This window comes from Scyliorhinus canicula, chromosome 15 (genome assembly GCF_902713615.1).
Source record: "Scyliorhinus canicula chromosome 15, sScyCan1.1, whole genome shotgun sequence".
NCBI lineage: Eukaryota > Metazoa > Chordata > Chondrichthyes > Carcharhiniformes > Scyliorhinidae > Scyliorhinus > Scyliorhinus canicula.
In genome coordinates this window covers 11,801,643-11,824,482 of record NC_052160.1, presented here as the reverse complement: position 1 = coordinate 11,824,482, position 22,840 = coordinate 11,801,643, and the positions used below count along the sequence as shown (strand labels likewise).

At 44.9% G+C, this 22,840-nt stretch overlaps 1 protein-coding gene across 1 annotated transcript in view; it reads right to left on the bottom strand.

Moving 5' to 3' along the window:
- The window catches only part of grin2aa (glutamate receptor, ionotropic, N-methyl D-aspartate 2A, a), a 411,403-nt gene that overhangs the window by 39,785 nt on the left and 348,778 nt on the right, over positions 1-22,840 (bottom strand). The window contains 1 exon segment of the mRNA XM_038820557.1: positions 12,913-13,100. Coding sequence (XP_038676485.1) covers positions 12,913-13,100 — 188 coding nt within the window.

Genomic DNA, 22,840 nt, shown 5'->3' with positions numbered 1-22,840 from the left:
GCGTCATTCAGCGCATTTAACTCCAGTCCGCTGAATTGCGCTCTCTATCTCTGTTTCAAGGGATAAGCTGTTAACCAATATATATTTGTAACTCCACTAACACCCGCATCTATTGTGTTCCTCTTTCTTAAACCGAGGATAGTCTTCCACTATGGCAGGCAATACCTTTACCCATGTCCTAACCATGTGCATCCTATTTCTTGCACTTCTGCTCTCACCCCTTCCCAATTCTCCCAGAACCACAATAGGATTTCCCTCATCCTCACCTTCTGACCCACAGGCTCTATATTCAATGGATCAGCCTCTGCCATTTCTACCATTTACTCTGTGATGCCATAACTTTCCCCTCTCTTTTCAGCATTCCGAACAGACCATTCCCTTCATGACACCTTGGTCACTCCTCAATCACCTTTCCACACAAGGGCCGGAGATGCATCACCCTTCCTTTACCTCTTCCTTTACCACCATCCGAGGCCCTTAACATTCCTTCTAAGTGAATCAATGTTTTAACTCTATTCCTTCCAATTTATTATACTTTATTTATTGTTGACAATAAATGAGAGATCAAATGTAAGTTGGGTAATTGCTTTGTGGAGCATCTCCATTCAGTCTGCAAACTTGAACTCCAACCTCCGATCACTTGTTAATTAAATTCTCCACCCCAATACCACTACTTCAGCTGCACTTTCACTGTTAATGTAATTAGAACCAATGCTTGGTATTAAGATCAATACATACAAAACCATAGTTTGTAAAGGAGGCCATGGCGGACAACATGCATCACATCCATATTCTCGGTCATTTGAATGGTGCATTGAAATAGAGGATTCAAAACACAAAAAGAAAACAGCAAGCCAGTTTCTGCAGGCGTAGGAAGAAGTAGCAGCTGGCCAAACAGTCACACACTGTTTCTGAATTTGAGTAATTGTTTTGCAAATCCAATCAATCCAGTTGGTTTATGTCAAGTCCACCTGTGATGCAAAGTACACTTCCCGTGTATAAAATTTGTTAAGATACCAGACCAGACCCCAACATTTGTTAGGGAACCGGACAAGGAACCTTAACAATTTTTTTAAATTTGTAAAACTGTGAGGAAAGGGTACTTCAGTCCGGGAGTGATGACTCTGGCCAATAGGTATTTTTTATATTAAAACAAACTTTAATTTAAACACATTTTCAACCACATTAACATCAAACAAAACAGCTTTACAATTATCAACTAAACAGTTTTTAAAAGGTAAAATTTTAAGTTGCTATCGACACTTGCTACTAACTCCAGTTAAGCAATCCAAAACAGTTCAAATGACACTTAAGTTAACAAACAGATTTGATTGCTTAGTTGTGTCGACCTTTGGAGAGTATTCCTTTCAAATGTAGATTCAGTACACTTCAGCTCAACCGAGCAACATTTGGCAAAACTGCTGTTCAACCTGAATCCTTCTGTCTTGTCTGACTTAAATCCTGTGGTAAACTGCAAAACCATAGACAGGCCTAGCTCCTCCCATTAATTACATGGTAGAGGCAGTGTCATTGAATCTGTATCCCACTAAGATATCACATGACCTGCTTAGCTGGGACTAAACATGACCCCTCATGAATTATCTACTATCCAGGGAATCTCCAGAAATCATAACAATGTTCCATTAGCCCTCTATATGCAAATGAGTAAATGCTGAGACTCCACTATGACCTCATATTTTACAACTTCTTAATTATAGCTTTAGCAGACACAGTCTGGATAGCTTAACTTTGGTTCTTTAATAATATTACTGTACCAAATATATGCCTTAACCCAGGCTTTTAAAACATTACTGCAACAGATATAAAATATAATAGGTAACAATGTTTGCATTCATCACAAAATAAAATTCCAACTGCACACACCTCCTCACTACACAAAATAAGAGCTAATGTTTTAGGTCTTAACATGGATAGAAGATTGGTTAGAGAACAGGAAACTTATTAGCATGGATAGAAGATGGGTTAACTAACAGGAAACTGAGACTGGCCATAAATAGGTAATTATCGGGTTGGCAAGTTATAACAAGTGGAATGTCACATGAATCAGTCCTGGGGCTGCAACTATTTACAATTTATTTAAATGATTTGGATGAAGGGACGAAAGTTCCTGATGACACAAAAGATAGGTAAGAAGTTGTGAAAAGGACATAAGGGAATTAGATAGGTTAAGTGAGTGAGCAAACATTTGATATGGACAATACTATGGGAAATTGTCCAGCATAGAAAAGCAGTATATTATTTAAATGGTGAACAAACAGAATTCGGAGGTACAGAAGGATCTGATTGTCCTGGACCGCTAATCACAAAAAGTTAATGTGCAGATACAGCAGCAATTAGGAAGACAAATGGAATATTGCCATTTATTGCAAGGGGAATGGAATATGAAAGTAGGGATGTTTTGCTACAGCTGTACAGAGCATTTATGAACCATACCTCGAGTACTGTGTATAGTTTCGGTCTCCTTATTTAAGGACGCACATAATTGCATTAGAAGCAGTTCAGGGAAGGTTCACCCAGCTGATTTCTGCGATGAGGCGTTTATCTTATGAGGAAAGATTGAACAGGTTGGGTCTATATCCTTTGGAGTTTAGAGGAATGGGCAGTGATCTTATTGAAATATATAAGATTCTGAGGGGGCTTGACAGGGTGGAAGTGGAAAGCATGTTTCTCCTTGTGGGGGACGAAGTTTAAAAATAAGGGATCTCGCATTTAAGATGGCAAGCAGGAGAATTATTTCTCTCCGAGGGTCATTAGTTTGCACAACTCCCTTCCCCAGAAAGTGGTAGAGGCAGCGTCATTGAATATTTTCATGGCACAGCCAGCTGGATTCTTCACTAAAATGGAGTCAATGGCTATCGGGGATAGGCGAGAAAGTGGTGTTGAGGCCACAATGAGATCAACCATAACCTTACTGAATGGTGGAGCAGGTTCAAGTGTACTCCTGCTTCCAGTTTGTATTTTTACAAATGTGCGCATGTGTGCAATATTTCCAGGCTTTGGCCATGGAAAAGTTGGAAACATGCCAGCATAAAATGATGTTGTAATTCTTCCAATGGCAGGTTTATGGTAAGTCAGTCTTCCCGCTATCTGGTGGCATGAACACCATTTGCTTTCACTTACATCTCTTGAATGACGAATTGCCCACCAGTATCCCATGAGGCCATCTAATCTTGCATCACGCCTGAAGGAAATCATGCCGATCTAAAACCTGATTGTTAATGAGTGGCATGCACAAGACCGAGCTCAGTTTGCCAGAGTCTTCAATGTAAGTGCAACAAAGCCTTTCTGCCTTAGCGCTCCACTGCTCCTGATACATTCTCCACCGCTTTGCAGGAGAAGACAAGTTCTTGCCTCCATCTCCATGCCGAGCTGATTTTCATGGACAGCACTGTGCTGCTGGACCCATCGACCCTCCTGTGTCATCGCGTGAGATAATAATATTAATAATCTTTATTATTGTAACAAGTAGGCTTATATCAACACTGCAATGAAGTTACTGTGAAAATCCCCTAGTCGCCACACTCCGGCACCTGTTCGGGTACACTGAGGGAGAATTCAGAATGTCCAATTCACCTAACAAGCACGTCTTTCGGGATTTGTGGAAGGATACAGGCGCACCTGGAGGAAACCTACGCAGACGCAGGCGAGCGTGCAGATTCCCCACAGACATTGACCCAAGCCGGGAATCGAACCCGAGCCCCTGGCAATGTGAAGCAATAGTGCTAACCACTGTGCTACTGTATGGCCCATATCAGCACTGTGTCTGGGGTTGGGGGGTACAGGGGTCACCTTTCCACCGGTGCCACATACCAGTGTCTATTTGTACAAAACTGTGTGGCAAGACTCATATATCCACGACAACATGCTCTGGACCTCCTTTTGCTGTTGGGTGTTCTTGAAGAATTTTGCCCCTTCAATTAGGAGGTTCCTCCAAGTAGGCCTCGTCTGAGCACGGGTCTCCCAGGTATTGACATTTATGTTGTATTTCTTGAGATAAGCCTTCAGGTGACTTTGACGCACTTCCTTTGTCCTCCTTTTGTTCGGGATCCTTTCTTGAGCTTGGCAAAGAAGATTTGCTTTGACAATCGGGACTCAGGCATCCTAAGCACACGGTCACGCAGTGGAGTTGGTTTTGGATGATCATGGCCTTGATGCTGGTGCTCTTAACACCCTCAAGAACACTGATGTTAGTTTGCCTGTCCTTCACCTGATGCGGTAAATTTGTCTCAGACAGCGTTGATGGTACCTCTCTGGGGCCTTGAGGTGGCATCTGTACATAGTCCAAGTTTCTGAATCATATAGAAGAGCGGGAGGACAACTGCCTTGCACACAAGGATCTTGGTATCAGCATGAATGTTGCGGTCATCCAAGAACTTCGTCCTTAGACGTCTGAAGACAGCAGTCATGGATTGGGTACAATGTTTAATCTCTGCATCTATGTCAGCCTTAGATGAGAATGGCTCCCCGGGTAGAGGAAATATTTTACGTTTGGGAGGGTTTCTCTGTTGATCTTGATGGAGGGAGAGACCAGATCTTACCATAGGGCAGGTTGGTAAAGATCTTGAGTCTTCTTGAGATTGAGACTGAGACCGATTCTTCAGTATACTTCTGCAAAGGTGTCACGTATGGCTTGTAGACTCGCCTCTGAGAGCGGAGATGGCCTTGTCATCCGTATACTGAAGCTTCACGAGCAAAATCAATGTCATTTTCTTGTCGGAATTCAACATGTTGAAGTTGAAATGTTTTCCATCCTTCCTGTAGACGATGTCCATTCCATTGGAAAACTTATTCTTGACAAGGTGAAGGATGGTGGAGATGAACATGGAGAAGAGGGTGAGGGTGACAACACATCTTGCTTGACTCCAGTCTTGACCTTGAATGTTTCTGTCTTATTTCGGTGAGGATTGTCACTGACATGTTGTTGTGAAGGAGTCGGGGGATGTCGATGAATTTCTCTGGAGTGCCAGCATTTGACAGGATCTTCTGTAGCACTTCCCGATTGAGTCAAAAGTCTAAGTCAGATCAATGAAGGTCATGTGGAGTGGTTGATGTTGCTCCTGGCATTTCTCTTGCAGTTGCTGCGCAGTGAAAATCGTGTCTGCTGTTCCACGGTTTTGTCAGAAGCCACACTGGCGTTCCGGAAGGATTTCTTCAGAGAATGGGAGAAGGCGGCAAGAGAGGTTTTGGGCAATGATCTTCCTGATGATGGGGAGCAGGGAGATTCCTCAATAGTTCCCACAGTCTGTCTTGTTTCCTTTCCTGAAGATGGTGGTGATGACGGCATTCCTGAGATTGGCTGGGATTTCTTCTCTATCAGGTGGCATCTCTACCTGAACATTGTGAGGCTTCGTGTAAATGGGAGAGAGGGAGGGTCAAACTCCATCCTGTAATACAGGTGAAGCACCACCACCTCCACACACAGGCAAAATGGCATCTTCCGAAATCAAAAGTAAGATCAGTTCTGTCTGAAAGGTGTATTATGCAGTGTTGGATGCGCTATAATAGACAGGGTCCAGGTCAACTACCCAGCTCTCAGAGACCATTGCCCAGGAAGCAACATCAACCCAGATTTGTAAATCTGTGCTTTGAAAGGGAAAGGCACAACTCAATAGCTTCATGTCAAATTTGGAAAAGTTACACAGTAGAAGATAGAGATGCATCAATTCTGCCATCCCATCAATGAAGGGGAGTCATGGGTTAATGCCAGTCATCAGCGGTCACACAGGTCCATTCATTCATCATGAGAAAACAACTGCTTCAGTTGTCAAGCCAATGACTTCTGTTCAGAGCCACATTGGGTTCAATGATGTCATTCACAAGTTCTCACCCCCACAGAGCTCCAGATGTATCACCTGTGGAATGGAATGTTGTGTGTCACTTCCATGTCACTTCCATGTGCTGGATTCCCAGGGGTAAGGTAGCATGAGGAACAATGCAATCTAAGGTGCCAAAGCGTAGCTGTCCAACTTCCTATAGGTCTCTTGTTCACACCTTTGTTTTAAGCACCCTTTAAGCATTCTGTTTTTCAATATATCTTTTCAGAAATGTGGCAAAAGTGAGAATGGACCCAATCATCCAGGGAGCTTTTATACAAATCCTCATTTGAGGCAGGAGGCGGAGAAGGGAAAGGTGTCTGCACGTTCATCTCTAACTGGAGGCACTGCATGCAGGACTAGGCCAGCAGAGCGAGAACATCAACAGGAGGCTGCAAAGCAGAGACCCTGGCCGTGGAAATGACTGGCAATACTGAGGATTTATCATCCATGAGTGTTCTTTCTATAAAGAGTGAGAGGCATTCCATCAATGTGCGATCATCAAAAGCAAATATTGATGTGTATGCGCGGTTGCCTTGCAGTTGTCAAGTCTCCTACCTTCTCAGTCACTCCCAGGTGCCTGGGTTTTCCAGGAGCCAGGATGTCTGCAAGGATGGGTCCTGGAGGACAAGGGCTACCCACTTATACACTGCCTAATGACTCCAGTGCGTCGTCCTTAAGACTCCTGCCGAGGAAAGGTACAACGCTGCTCATGCCATACATTCCATCATTGTTCAGATCTTGGGATTCTTCAAGATGTGACTCAGATGCCTGGATCATTCAAATAGCTCTCTACAATATGCACCAGAGGAGATTTTGCTGTGCCCTTCACTACCTGGTTATGCAGAGGCCCTACCATAGGGTGAACTGGAGGAGGAGCCCTCCTCGGAAGATTGGATTGTGGTATTGTGAAAGTCTTGTTGAGTGAATAAGTGTTGCTATGTGTCCCCGCAATGGAGTGTGTGAGATCCATGAGGGGAGTAGCCATTTGCGTACATGGTGCTATGCGGAGGGTGTGAGAGTGGAGGCTGCTGAGAGAGGACTTACGCTGGCAGAGCGGATGAGATCATTCATTCCCTTCCTGCACCGGATGGTGCTTCATAGGCAGGTGGTACCTGCTCTGACCTCCTGGGAAGTGCCACCTAGGCTGGCAAGGTTAGGTTGGTGTGCATCTTTGAGCTTTCCCTGGAGTACATCGTATGGCAGGGGGATTGGACTATGGCAGTGGAAGTCGGTGCTGTCTTCTTCTTGAGGCTGCAGGCCTTTTACCTCTGTATTGCTGACAATCTGCATAATTTGGTGAAGACAGCTAGGCTCAAGAGTGACGTGAATGTGCTGGATTGGGATTTAAATATGGGACCATCAAACCCACCAGCTAATGGCGGGCAAATGATTAGTGTCAAAATATGAGAATTACACTCTGTTTCTTTTGCCATAGGTGCTGCCAAACCTGTGCAGGCGGGATTCTCTGACCCCCCACTGGGTCGGAGAATCCCCGGGGGGGGCTGCGTGAATCCCGCCGGCTGCCGTATTCTCCGGCGCCGTTTTTCGGGTGGCGCCGGGATTCCCGCCATGCCGGTCGGGTGCCGTTGGCAGCGGCCCCCAAGGCGATTTTCCGTGCCCCAATGGGCCGAGTGACCGTCCATTTTTGGCCAGTCCCGCGGCCGTGAATCACTCAACTCACGTACTGGCGGGACCTGGCAGGTAAGTCGGCGGGGGCGGTCCTCGGGAGGGTGCAGGGGGAGCCGACCCTAGGGGAGGGGGCCGCGATCGGGGCCCACCGGTCTGTGGGCGGGCTTGATCCGTGGGGGCACACCTTTTTTCCGAACCAGCCCCTGTAGGGCTCTGCCATGGCCGGAGCAGAGAAGAGAACCCCCCCCCACCGCGCATGCGCCAAAATATGCCGGCCGGTCTGCGCATGCGCGGAATCATGCTGGCGGTTCCGCACATGCACAAACTCGCGCCGTCCCTTCGGCACCGGCCGGAGCGGCGCCAACCCCTCCACCGTCCACCTAGCTCCCGGAAGTGCGGCGAATTCCGCACTTTCGGGGGCTGTTGACGCCGGAGTGGTTGGCGCCGGTTCTCTGGCCGATGTGGGGACTTAGTCCCCAGAAGAGAGAATCCCAGCCACTGTGTTTTTTGAGCCTTTTCTGGGTTTTTATGACTGGAGAAATAGGATTTTATGAAGGTTTGTAGGAGTTTCATTCAAGGCATAACACCAGCATGGATCATTTGAGCTGAATGGGCTGTCTGTGCGCTGTAAATTCCATGTCATATGTAACATATTGATAGTCAGTACATCTGCTGTGTGAATTAAGCACAACAGGATTTCAGGAATCTGTCTCTCATCACATGAATAAAATCCTCTATCTTCACTTTCACAGTTTGACATTGACTCAACCTTTTCCTGTGAGACAGAATCCTAGTAATTTAACAAAAAAACATTAAATACAGAGAAACTTGCACTCAGCACCAAGACTGCAGGGAAATGAAACAATGGCAGAGATCATATACATCACCTTACTAACTACAAGAGTTATGGATAACAGACTTTGTCCATATGGATACAAAAGCCCAGATATCCCATAGCTCTTTGATCATAAAGAAAGAAAAAGAAAGAGGACAGAGCAACGGCCATATGTTACCCTCCGTATTTCTGAATCTATGACATTTATGACAGTTCATGTTATAAAACAAATGCATTAAAAAGCAATGTTGTCACAGTAGGCCTGTGCTTTGAAGTTTACAAGGTTGTTTTGGTAAATATTTCTTAAGATAAACCCAAATGGAGGAACCAGCAATGGATTATCTCGCATTCTGCCTCAGCATGGTCAATACATTACAACGGATGTTGAATGAAAGATAACACCTTTTGTGCACGACTAGTATAATGCCTCTGTCACTTTCGTCCACAATGTGCGCGAACCTCCGAACCCTTGGCCCATCTCTTCAGGCATCTCCCTTCGCCTTGGCACCCACCCACCTCCGGCCGTGGCAATGTTGCCAGAGCTGTGTCCCATCCGCTGGATGTTCGGATGTTGGCTGTTGCGTGTGTGGTGTTGCCTCTCGCAGTGTTCAAGCACAGTGCCCAGTTATCAAGGTGTGATTGGGATGCTAGGCAATGACTCCCACATGCTACATGGCCCGCCCACCCACAGGAATCCACTTGGGTTGTGTGAAGTGTTCACCTGATCACGATTGCCAATTCCCTATTAGTGATAGCCTTCAGTCGCACAGCCAGAGGCCTCGGCAGTCAGTGGGGGTTATGGGTGGTTAGTGGGGCAGATGGGCAGGGACAGGAGTTGCCCCCGGAATGGGTACACACGATCCAGGGGTTGGCATAGTGGTGCTGCGTGTGGTTGGCCCCGGTGTTCTCCCAGCTCCTCCCCCCTCCCACCCTTCCAGGGTGGCCCACCCCTGCAGAGGGTTCCCCACCCCCCACCGAGCATTGGGGTGGCAAGCCTAGTGCCCCCGGCTCTTTGCCTGTGAGCAAAGATGGCTACTCACCTCCTCGGCTTCCCACAGAAGCCCATCCGCCAGGTTGACGTTTTTCAAAAGGAGTACTAATCGGCCTAACACTTGGTGGGGAGGCCGCTGAATGACAGGAGGCCTTTGTATATGGGGTCGCTCTCGTTAATTGTATGGAAATAGGGTTTAAGCGGTGATAATTGGTTTCGTCTACAGGAGCGGGCTGGTTGCCTCACAAACTTTCTCATTTTCTTCCTCTACCGCTGTACACCAGTCTCGTTTTGCTTGAGCGAGAGTGTAACGAGGGCGGAGAATCGCACCCTTAATGCTCCCTGATGTATATGATCTCTGCCATTGTTTCATTTCCCTGTAGTCTTGGTGCTGAGTGTGAATTTCTCGGTATGATTTTTGACGAATGCCTGGGATGCTGTGACACAGGAAAAGGTTGAGACAATTTGAGATGGAATTGGGATTTGAATTGTTTCATAGATTGCAATTGTTGGGCACGATTCAGTGACCCAGTTGTGCTCGGCAGAGATTCAGGCACAGCTGGTGAATCATGCATGAGCCCCAAATCGGGCTCCGCTCTGTGCGCGAAGCCACATCCGACATGCTCCTTCCAGCGCGATCTGGGTCTCGCCCTCGCTGGTTGAGATCCAGATCTGTTAATTTAAAAGAGTCTCATGGCTTAATTAAATACCCGGACCCCGGATTCACCCGATGCCCAGGATTCACCGGCCGTGCCTGGGAACCTCGCCAGGACAACATTTGCTGCCGGTCCTCACAAATATGGACCAGTCATAACGGCATCTAGAGGGGGTCTCACAGGGAATTGGACCCCCAGGTGATCGGGGGCAGGGCAGGGTAGCACCCTGGCACTTTCCAGACACCTGGACACCTTGGCATTTCCAACCAGGGTGTCCAGATTCTAGTTCGACGCAGCCAGAGGTCGGGCGTGGTAGGGGGTGGGGGGTCCTCAAAAGGGAGGGGCAGATCAAAATGGCACCCTGATCTTAAAGGAGCCTTTCCTGCTGGAAACCCCTCTGCGCGCGGCCTTGACAGGGGGAAACTCCCCAAGGCCAAATAAATAATGGGGTGTTTCTCAGCACTGTATCCACCGAGAAACACCCCACTAAACGTGCCGGTCAGCTGACCTTGAATCCGCTGAATCGCAGCCATTGTTTAATAGACTGGACCAATTCATAAAGGGAATACAGGTGGCACTGTTTTGTTGTTGGAGAAGTAATTATTGAACACAATAAACTTGGAGTAATAAACTTGGAGTTGAAGAAGTGAAGACATGCTTCCTAGTTCTTATTCGAAGCTTGACATCATTGCTGCTTCTACTTAGGTTGAAATTAAAAATCTTGACACTGTTAAACAGGTCAATGGAAAATAAAAACTAGCTTTTTAGAAAAGCCGGTTACTGATTCGTAATGAGCCTACGCTGCAGTTGTAGATCAATTTCACCTCCAAAGTTTCTTCAAAATACTGTCATTTAAATCAGTTATGAGCAGTGTCTTTGTTACTTATCTCTGCTGTAGTACAAAAGTATAAAAGTGAAGCTGAATCAGGCGTAGTGGATATACCTATCTCAACGCTGTGTTTCATGCCTGATTGACGTTAATTGGGTAAGCTGCCAGTGGATGTTGGGCCTCCACAGACACCATATCCATCAATAAGTAACAATAAATCAGCAGTAACAAACATTGGGCCAGGCTTGAAGGTAAGTCCTGGAATGAGCAGGTGTAGAGTGGTAATGGGAAGGGGACAGATAGAGTCAGGGAAGCCAACAGCAACTTTAGGCTGCAGCCAGGGAATGTATGACAAATTAGCCAATATTTGGTTGGCCATCTCTGTCCTTTTGGCATTAGATGTTAGTTCTGAAATCTATCCTCATTTCAACCAAGCTTAATTTCCACTCAAGTGAATTTATAGTTTTGAAAAAAATAGGAGGCAACAATAATTACACAGAATAAGCCTTGGGTTTACATGTAGCTCTATATTTGGGAAAACAAACCTGAGATTTACCACAGGTATTGAGGCACTTATGTCACGGTATAAAACAGCTCCTGAGCCCCCATTGAACCTGCCCCCCACCCCCCCAGAGCTGCCACATAGAGGTCGTCTTCATTTAGCAGATGGCTTCCCCATTGGCGGACGGTCAATTCACCTTTGGAATTTTGCTTTAAAATTGCTCCTAATTGGATCTTTAATTATGGAAATCAGCAGCCTGCCTCCTTGGAGTGTGCAACATACTGCCTCAAACTGACCTCACCACTTCCACGAGTTAATGAAATCTTGGCCATAGGAACAGGATTTGTTTATTCGGCCTAAAAGCTTGTTCTAATGATTAAGGTTAATCTGTATCTCAACTCCATGTACCCATATCCTGGATACCCTTACCTAGCAAAAATAAATTTTCAAAATAAGAATAAAAAAGAACTGATGATAACTCATGACCGCTTGCATTCAGAAGGCACGAGCAGCAGACACACGGGAACACCACCACCTGGAAGTTTCCCACCCACCATCCTGACATGGAAATATATCCCAATTCCTTCACTGCCGCTGGATCAAAATTCTGCAACTCCCTCCCTAACAGCACTGTGGATGTACTTGCATTACGTGGACTGCAGTGGCTCAAGAAGGCAGCTCACCACTACCTTCTCAAGGGCAACTAGGGATGGACAATAAATCTGTCATGATAGAACAGTGAAAGAAAATTCCCAACTGTACGCACAATACCACTGTCCTGAAAGGCATAGCCAATCTAATCTAAATCAATTCAAATGATCATACAATTGATTAAAATTCAGCTCATGGATCCTTCTACCAATAAATCAATGTCCACAACAGAGATTCAATATAGCACAAACAGCAAATGGAAAAAAATCTAATTATCTTCCAAAACATTTCACATTCTATTTGTTAATCTCAAACGGTTCAGACTCTAAATGTAATTCAAGTTTTACACCAGATCATGAAGATGATAGGATGCAGGGTTGGAAAAATTGGTCCAATTTGAGGGCAGACAGTACAGTGAAAAGCCAAAACACTGAATACTGGCAATTTGGAATAAAAACAGAAAATGCTGGAAACACTCAGCAGCTCATGAAGGAAGTTAATGTTAACGTTTCAAGTCTTATGACGCTTCATCAGATCCATCCTCTCAGCTGCCAGAGTAACTGCACAAAGAAAGGGAATCAAAACACAAAAAGCAGGAAACCTACTCAAAATATCCCCATTTAAAGAACAAAATAAATGGGAGAGAATTCAAAATTCCACAGCATTTATTAACTCATTTATTTTTAAATTCCTGCTTGAAAATTTTACTTCACGTCACCATGACTTTGGCACATTTTGTGCTAAATTGTTCACTATAAATTCTTAACTCCACATTTATGATGGAAACTGCTGTTGTAAACTGGTGACATTCGAATTATACTCACTCAGCGTGGTTAATTCCTCAACTCGTACCACAGAGAAATCTTTCCTAAATTAAGGTTCAGGAACTGAACAATAGAGGAAAATTTAACTAGAAGAGTAAAATAAGTGTGTACATTCAACAGAAACTTATGAGCTAATGGATAACAGAAAGCATCCATACCATCACCAACAAACTGCAGGAGAGCCAGGTCAATCTGACGTTTCCAAGGTGAGCTTTTCTGCAAAGCTATTCCATAACCAGTGGTCGAGAAAACATATCCACTGCCAATTGTCACAAGCTTGCAGCCTTCATCTCTTCCTGCCATGTAATTCAGCACAGCCGCATCATATATGAATGCATCCAACTTTCTAAAATAGAAGAAATAAAACTACTGAAACAGCATTACCAGATTTTACAGGAAGAATTTCCTGCAGGAAACATTCATGCATCATCACCAACATTTGACAGCACTGCCCTGCGTGTAAAGAGAAGTAACTGGCCATGCCACCGAAAAGCCAGCAAAAGATGAACTTGCAAAGTGCAGACTTTTTTTTTGCCTTGTTAACAAATGGCTTTGGCTGATCGCGTTCTACTTACTTTTAAAACATTATCTGAGTGCTTTTAACACTATTTCAGTACATTCTTGACAGTGTTGGATACCTTTTAGAGGATTAAACTCCAGCATGATGCCACCACTAACCACATCTCACCCTCATCCTCCATCAGTCAACATTCCGCAGGGACCACTCCCACTGTGATACCCAGGTCCACTCCTCCACTGCCCCGAAACTTTAATTGTCTTCCCATGGCACCTTCTCTTTTAACCGCGAAAGGTTCAACAGCTGCCCCATTACCTCCTCCCTCCTCATTGTCCAAGGGCACAAACTCTCCTTTCAGGTGAAGCAGCGTTTCACTTGCACCTCCTTCAATTTGCTCTACTGTATTTTCTGCTCCCAGTGCAGTCTCCTCTACATTGGGAGACTAAACGCAGACTGGGTGACCACTTTGTGGAACACCTTCGCTCCGTCCGCAAGCGTGACAACCTTCCGGTACCTTGCATTTCAACTCAGCATCTTGCTCTCATGCCCACATATCCATCCTAGGCCTGTTAGAATGCTCCAGTGATGCCCAACGCAAACTGGAAAAGCAAGACCTCATATTCCGATAGGCACGTTTCAGCCTTCTGGACTCAACATTGAGTTTGACAACTACAGAGCATATCCTTTCCCCTCCAAATTGACACCCCCACCATTTTGTAGTTTATTTTTTTGTTGTTTTACAGTTCCCTTGGCCTGCCCCAACATAACCCCATCCCTCCCCCATGTGCCACCTGTCCCTTGTTCAGATTTTTTCACATTAACACATTCTGTTATCTTAACTTTTGCCACTATTAGCACTCTTCATCCCTTAATGATACAATTAACACTTCCTTTGTCTCATGCCCATGACAATTTTGTCAATCTCTCCTTTGTCCCGACCTGTTCCTGTTCTTCTATTCTGCCCTACCTCCTCCACCCACCTCTCCTACTATATAATTCATTACATTTCTACCTTTCCTCAGTTACGCAGAAGGATCATTTGGATTCAGAACATGAACTCTGTTTCCCTCCGCAGATGTTGCCAGATCTAGGGCAGCACGGTAGCATTGTGGATAGCTTAATTGTTTCACAGCTCCAGGGTCCCAGGTTTGATTCCGGCTTGGGTCACTGTCTGTGCGGAGTCTGCATATCCTCCCCGTGTGTGTGTGGGTTTCCTCCGGGTGCTCCGGTTTCCTCCCACAGTTCAAAGATAGAACATAGAACAGTACAGCACAGAACAGGCCCTTCGGCCCTCAATGTTGTGCCGAGCCATGATCACCCTACTCAAACCCATGTATCCACCCTATACCCGTAGCCCAACAACTCCCCCCTTAACCTTACTTTTTTTTTTATTAGGACACTACGGGCAATTTAGCATGGCCAATCCACCTAACCCGCACATCTTTGGACTGTGGGAGGAAACCGGAGCACCCGGAGGAAACCCACGCACACAGGGGGAGGACGTGCAGACTCCACACAGACAGTGACCCAGCCGGGAATCGAACCTGGGATCCTGGAGCTGTGAAGCATTTATGCTAACCACCATGCTACCCTGCTGCCCCAAAGATGTGCAGGTTAGGTGGATTGGCCATGCTAAATTGCCCTTAGGGTCCAAATTGCCCTTAGTGTTAGGTGGGGTTACTGGGTTATGGGGATAGGGTGGAGGTGTTGACCTTGGGTAGGGTGCTCTTTCCAAGAGCCGGTGCAGACTCGATGGGCCGAATGGCCTCCTTCTGCACTGTAAATTCTATATCTGCTGTCTTTATTCAGCATTTTCTGTTTTAACTTCAGGTTTCCAGCATCCGCAGTACTTTGCTTTTATTTTAACTTTGATCGTGGGACTGAACCCATTGGACAGTATGCTTGCTTTTCCAGTCATTTGCAAATTCACATTTATCCTTAGAAACAATTGCATAGCAGGATTACTTTGAAAGTCACGTTGCAAACTTATAAACTTGAAGGCATCTCATACAAGTATTATGGTAACTTTAAATTAGCTTTACACTCAAAGTAACCAAGTAAAACAAAGTGTGGATTAATAGTTCATCAAATTCTGCCGTGAAATGGCTGTGATACTTCACATGGTGAGATCTAAGTTCTAAATTCACTATGTCATTATTCTGAGGTGTTCTTATCAGTCACTAACTAAGATTGGCCCACAGTGGGCACATCAGCTCAGTGGCGCAGTGGCTAGCACTGATACCTCACAGCGCCAAGGACCCTGGTTCAATCCCGACCCCAGGTCACTGTCTGTGTGGAACTTGCACAATCTCCCAGTGTCTGCATGGGTTTCATCCCCACAACACAAGGGTGGATTGACCAGCTAAATTGCTCCTTTATGGAAATTCTTTTTAAAAAAAGATTGGCCCAGAGTGACTTGCCCTTGTACCTCTCAATAATGACTTGAAGTTAGCAAAGTTAAAATAGCTATACTATATTAAAAATCTTACAAAATATTGCTAAGTATCTATGACACAGAAAAAGGCAATTCCTACATGTTCATGTCAGTGTTTATACTCCATGTGAGTTTCCTCACAACTTTTTCATCTAACTTCATCAACAAATCCCACGATAATTGATACTCTCATGTGATTATCTAGCTTCACCTTGAGTGTGCCTATGTTGTTCACCTTATCTACTCCTGTGGTAGCAAGTTCCACATTGCAAGCACATTCTTGTTAAAGGAGTTTCCCCTGAATTGCACATTGGATTTATCAGGGATTATCATGAATAAGGCCCCCAGTTCTGGTCTTGCCCACAAATGAAACATCTTCCCTCTACCAACTCTGTCAAATCCTTGTGATTTCCGGCATATTCCACCAATCTTATGCCTAAATTATGGCAACAGATTGATAAAATCTTCCACAAAGAAATTCCATTCACCTGTTTCAACCTGTGCACGCCTTCAGTCTATGGAACCTTACTGCCTGCTGTCATACTTTTGTGCCAATTTTTTTCCATTATAAAGTGCTATGTCCATCTTACAAACTGTCAGTTTAAACCTTCTTTGTTGTAATGATGTCCCTTGTAGCACTTCATATTTGGACCCATCAGCCCCTTACCCTACTGCAGAGAAACCTCTACACTTAAATCAACTCCATTTCGCTTCAATTCTGTGGAACATTAAATGTGCTGTATAAATGTAAGTTGCTGCTATTCAAATTGCTGTAAGGTTTGTTACTTAACTAATAATATATGAATAAAGTACACTATAATGTTGTATTGTATCATAAAATTACCTTATAAATTAATGATGTAATATATAAAAATAAACACAGAATATGATTCCTTTTTTCTTTGTCATTTGTTTATGTTAAGATGCGGGCTGATGTCTGGGCATGGTGGGAGGATGGGATCGTTGTTACTGTTATGGGGTTTGAGATATTTGTTGTTGGTTGTTGATTGTTGTTGGGTGTGAATTCGGGAGAAAAATTGTGAAAAAGGAGAATAAAAATATTTTTTTTTAAACTGGAGACTTAATTACAAGACTGTGCTTTGGTTCAATGAGCTCACGCCCCTTAAAACTACTTCACTTGCTTTGGATTTCTATGGGCAATGGCACAGATAATTGACTGAAATAGGTGAGGATTTTAAATTAAACATTTGGGAGATAATGGTGAAGTGGTAATGTTGCGGGGTTAGTAATTCAGAGGCCCAGGTTAATGCGCTGGGGAGGTGGGTTCCCAACACGGCAGCTGATGGAATTTAAATTCAATTAATAATTTAGAATGGAGACCATAAAACCATTGTTAATTATCATTAAAAACCCATCTGATTCACTAATGTCATTAAGGGAAGGAAATCTGCCATCCTTACCTGGTCTGACCTACGTGTGACTCCAGAGAAATGTGGTTCTCTCTTCACAGGATTCTGAAATGGTGTGGCAAGCCACTTGATTCAAGAACAATTAGGCATGGACAACAAATGCTAGTCATGCCACATCCCATGAAAAGAAAATTAAAAGCAGACAGTTTCAAATACATCCTTTTGCTATTGTTATAACCGTCGTGGAGGTTATAACAATCAGAACTATCAGAATCCCCGTGACCTCCACTGAATAGGAACGTCTCCGGTAACAGGGGCGGGACTTCCTCTTAACAAAGGATAAGCTTGTCAGTATAAAAACCCATCCTGTGTGCAGGGCGAGGAGGGAGACCTATCAGGGAGTGGAGATTCTTGTATAGTGTAAATAAATCCTACTTTTGTTTTCTACCTGCTTGGTCCTTGCATGCTACTTTGGTGGATTCCACACTACGACAAGGATGGGATGGGCTAGGTTTCCCTTGGTCCTGCCTCCACATAGATTTTGCGGGACTGTTCCAGGAAGGGAGGATGTTCCTCGTCATCGAAGACGGCCACTCAAAGTGGATGATGGAGCGCCATAAAATGCAAGTTCAGACAGCTCGAGCCACCATCGACAGGCTGCACACACGGGATATTGGAGGTGCTGGTCTCGGATAATGGAACGGCTTTCTAAGTGTGAAGTTTGGGGCGTTCATGACGACAAACGGCATACGACACTTGTGTACCGCCCCATACCACCTGATATGGAATGGATTAGCGGAGCGAGCAGTCCAGACATTCAAACTTGGAATGAAAAAGTAGACCTCGGGTTCCTGAGAGACTCGTCCAGCATGGTTCTCCTTTTGCTACTGGAGAACTCCACATGCCAAGGCAGGAGTTGCTCCGGCCGAATTGCTGATGGGTCACCGCCTCCATACTCATTTGAATTTAGTTATCCCGGATATTGGCAGGAAAGTATCAGAACAATCAGATTCCCTGTGACCGCCACTAAATATGAACGCCCCCAGTAACAGGGCCAGGACATCCCTTCAACAAGTGATAAGCTCATTAGTATAAAAACCCCGACCTGGGTGCATGTCGTGGAGGGAGACCCTACGGGGAGTGGAGATTCTTGCGTTCTGTAAATTAACCTTACTTTTGTTTTCTACCTGCTTGGTCCATGTTTTGGCCCCACAATACCCCCTTTTGAGATGGCCCAGCACATCTTGTGCCAATCAGGCACTTAACAGGTCAGCTGCAGACCTTCTCGATGTGGGGGTGGGTCCTGCCTGTTATATGATGTTGTGTAATATCTTGTTACTCATTTGCTTTCTGCCAATGATCATATGCTTGATGTTCAGTAACACTCAAAGTCTTCAAATAAAGCAAAGACTGTTTATTGAGTAACAATAACAATTTAATTATGAGTTTGTTCGCTCTTCAATAGTTAAACTGTAGATTAAATTAACAAGACTAAATATATATTGATGATGATTAACTGCACCTGCACACTAAGCTATCTCTCTCTACCTCTGGTCACTAGTCACTCCTGACACAAAGAGGCGGGAACTCTCCTTGAGTTTATCTATTATACCCATATCTGGTGCTGCCATCTAGTGGTTATCTAGCTGTTATTTCTGTATGTTGGGACAGCACGGTAGCATGGTGGTTAGCATACATGCTTCACAGCTCCAGGGTCCCAGGTTCGGTGCCCGGCTGGGTCACTGTCTGTACGGAGTCTGCACATCCTCCCCGAGTGTGCGTGGGTTTCCTCCGGGTGCTCCGGTTTCCTCCCACAGTCCAAAGATGTGCGGGTTAGGTGGATTGGCCATGCTAAATTGCCCATAGTGTTCTAAAAAGTAAGGTTAGGGAGGGGAGGGGTTGGGTTACGGGTATAGGGTAGATGCGTGGGTTTGAGTGGGGTGATCATTGCTCGGCACAACATTGAGGGCCGAAGGGCCTGTTCTGTGCTGTACTGTTCTATGTTACATACAGAATATTTCTGTATGTTACAACCCTTTACATACACACAGATATGCAGATCACTACTTCCCCTCTTTTTTAATATATTTTCTATACTTATAAAGAAAATTGCACAACAAATGAAGGATAAATAATGATATGTATATATGTACAAACATAACGATAATGTGACTATACACAGTGAAGTAGTATTTACAAGTCCATTATTTACAAGTTGAGTCTGTTAGGTTTTTTCCTCCTTTTGGTCGATCTTCTCAACTGTTGAAGTGGTGAGTCTGAAATCTTTATATTTTCGTGCATGTCATCTGTTTTCTTTCTCTAAAGTATATTTTGTCAAAAAAGTAATTCATTGAAACTTAACGTAGGAAAAATCTGTGGTTGAAGTTCAATCTTCAGTAAATCCCGTCTGTTGCATCAAAAAATTGCTCCATCAGCAGATTTGACGATGTAGGATTGTGGTGCTGCTTGCCTAATTACAGTAGCTGGAGCAGACCATCCTCCCTCTGGATTCTTTAGTCTGACAGTGCCATCCTTTTTCAGTGGGTACAGTTTGATCGCGTGCTGATCATAGTAGTCTTTGTTTTGAACGTTCAGTGATTTTCGTGGGAACTGGTATATGATTAGGATCTTGAAATTGTATTGCTGGTAAAGTGGTTCTGATATCTCTGTTGAAAAGCATTTGTGCTGGTCATAGTCCTGAAACTAATGGATTTGCTCTGGATGATAATAAAGCCAAATGTATGTCAGTTTTAAATTATTCGCTTTACTGATAAGCCGTTTAACGATGTGAACACCTTTCTCTACCTTTTCATTGGTTTGTGGGTAATGTGGACTAGATGTCACATGTCGAAAATTGTAGTTGTTTGAAAATTCTGTCCATTCCTAACTAGCGAAACAAGGACCATTATCCGACATTACTGTTTGCGGAATTCCATGTCGCGAGAATGTTTCTTTACATGCCTTGATGACTGATGATGTAAGATCAGGAAGTTTCATAACCTCCGGATAGTTTGAATAGTAATTCATGATGAGAACGCAGTCACGACCAGTTGCATGGAAAAGGTCGATCCCTACTTTTGCCCATAGTGATGTGATTAGTTCATGTTGTTGAAATGTTTCTTTACACTGTGCAAGTTGGTGCTTCTGACAGGTTTCACATGTTATTACCATGCCAGTGATATCCTTGTTGATCCCAGGCCAGTATACTGCCTGTCGTGCTCTCCTTTTACATTTCTCGACACCGAGATGTTTCTCGTGAATTTTTTGTAGCATTTCAGAGTGTAGACTTTGTGGGATTACAAGTTGATCGTTTCCTAGCAATAGCCCATTAACTACTGTTAACTTGGTTTGAATATTGCGATACTGTGGACGTCGCCCTTTTGGCGAACCATGCTGTAGATGGTGCATTACCCTTAGCAAAGTTGTATCTTTTTTCGTTTCTTGCTTTATTAGCTGTAGCTTTCCATCAGATGCCAGGAGGCTCCCCGTGCATTATTGAGCCTGAGCTTCTCTGTCTCTGATTAATTCTAGTGGTGTGCTCTCTGTAGCAATAGATCTTGATAATTTATCTGCAATCATGAGATTTTTTTCCAGGCGTGTATATCAAGTTAAAGTTATACCTTCTTAGCTTCATCATGATACGCTGGAGTCGAGGAGTCATGTAGTTTAAATTCTTCTCAATGATGTGGACCAAAGGCCCATGATCCGCCTCCACATAAAGTTGGAAGTCCGTACACAAAGTCATGGAATTTAATTATTCCCGTGAGTAATCCGAGATTTCCTTTTCTATCTGTGCATATCTGCACTCTGTTGCAGTCATAGCCCTCGAAGGATATGCAACAGGATCCCAATCAGAGTGATTGTCCTGCTGTAAAAGAACTGCACCTACTCCATCCTGACTTGCATCAGTCATTTTGGGTCGGAGAAAGCAAGTATCGGTGCGGTCATAAGTTGTTGTTTAAGATCTACCCATTCATTCTGATGACTTTCTGTCCATTCAAAAGTGGTGGACATTCTGATCAGTTTTCTTAATGCAGACGTTCTGGATGACAGGTTTGAGATAAACTTGCCCAAGAAATTAACAAAACCCAGAAATCTTAGAACAGACCCGCGCCGGGTTGGAGAATCGCTGGGGCGTGAATCCTGCAACGCTGCTCCAACGCTGGGCCGCCGATTCTCAGGCGTCCGGCCCCCAGGCGATTCTCCACGCTCGACGGGCCAAATGGCCACTGAGTTCAGCTGAGTCCCGCCGGCATCGTTCGTGCGTGGTCCTACCCGGCGGGACTTCGGTGTTCTGGCTGCGGGGGCCGTCCTGGCGGGAGGGGGAGGGGGGATCTGACTCTGGGGGGGACCTCCACAGTGGCCACGCCCGCGATTGGGGGCTACCGATCGGCGGGCGGGCTAATTGCGGGCGGGGAGGGGCCTATGTTCCACTACATCGGGGCCCTGTAGGGCTCCGCCATATTGCCCGGGGGCCGGTGCAGAGACGGCAACCCACGTGCATTCGCGGACCTGTGCCGGCCGTGGCGCGCCTGCGCTGACCTGCGCCACCCGTGCTGGCGCTCGTATCGGCAGCTGGAGCTGCGTGAAGCCCTCCAGGGCAATGCTGGCCCCCTGTGCGGTGCAGGATCACTGCTCCGAGCCGCCAGATGATGCAGCCGTAAAATACTCCAGCGTTTACGACGGCGTCAACACTGAGCCCCATTATCGGAGAATCCCATCTCCCAGGAAGTTTAATGAGGATTGTGCAAATGTGCACTTTGCCTGATTTAATTTCAATAAGGTTCTTGAACAAATCCATTCTTAAACGACAGATGTGTTCTTCCTCGGTCGTGGACCAAATGATTATGTCATCGACATACACCCTTACACCATCAATACCCTCTGTCATCTGTTCCATTATCCTATGGAAAATTTCTGAAGCGGATATTATTCCAAATGGCATGCGGTTGAAGCAGAAGCGTCCAAATGGACTACTGAAAGTGCCCAATAATCTGCTCGAGTCGCCAAGCTGCATCTGCCAGAATCCCTGGGAAGCGACAAGTTTTGTGAAGATACAAGCATTTGCCATCTCACATGTGATTTCTTCATGCTTAGGGACGGCATAATGATCCCTACAAATATTTTTATTTAAATCTTTCAGATCTATCCAGATTCAAAGATATTTCCAGATGTTTTTTTAACGCCTTCCAACGAGCTGACCCAGTCAGTCGGTTACGTGACTCGAGAGATGATCCCTTGTGATTGTAGTCGGTGAAGTTCCAGTTTCAATCTTTCTCGCAAAGGAGCAGGAACTCTCCGAGGCGGATGTTTGGCATCTTTTTTAAGTAAGACCTTGTACTGGTAAGGTAAAACGTGCCCATACCTTTCAATACATCAGGGTACTCTTGTAGGATATGCTGGATTTCTTCTTCCATGTTTAATGAGTCCTGAGTAATCGTATAGATCCTTTCAACAAGCTGCAAGTCTTTGCAAGCCTGTGCGCCTAACAGTGATGATTTTTCATTTGTCACGATTTAAAATCGTAGTGTCTTCTTTATTTCTTGTTTGTGACTTTGAGATGGCACGATCCCATCGTTCTGATTACCACTGTAGTCCTTCAGCCTACCTGCAGCTGGAAGCATCTCATGTTCTCCTGGAATTGTATTGAGATCCTTGCTTGTCAGTAGATTGGCTGAAGTGCCTGTGTGAAGCTTGAACAATATAGGAACATTGTTAACTTGCACTACAGAATTCCATTCACTGCTGGAGTTGATCATGTTGAC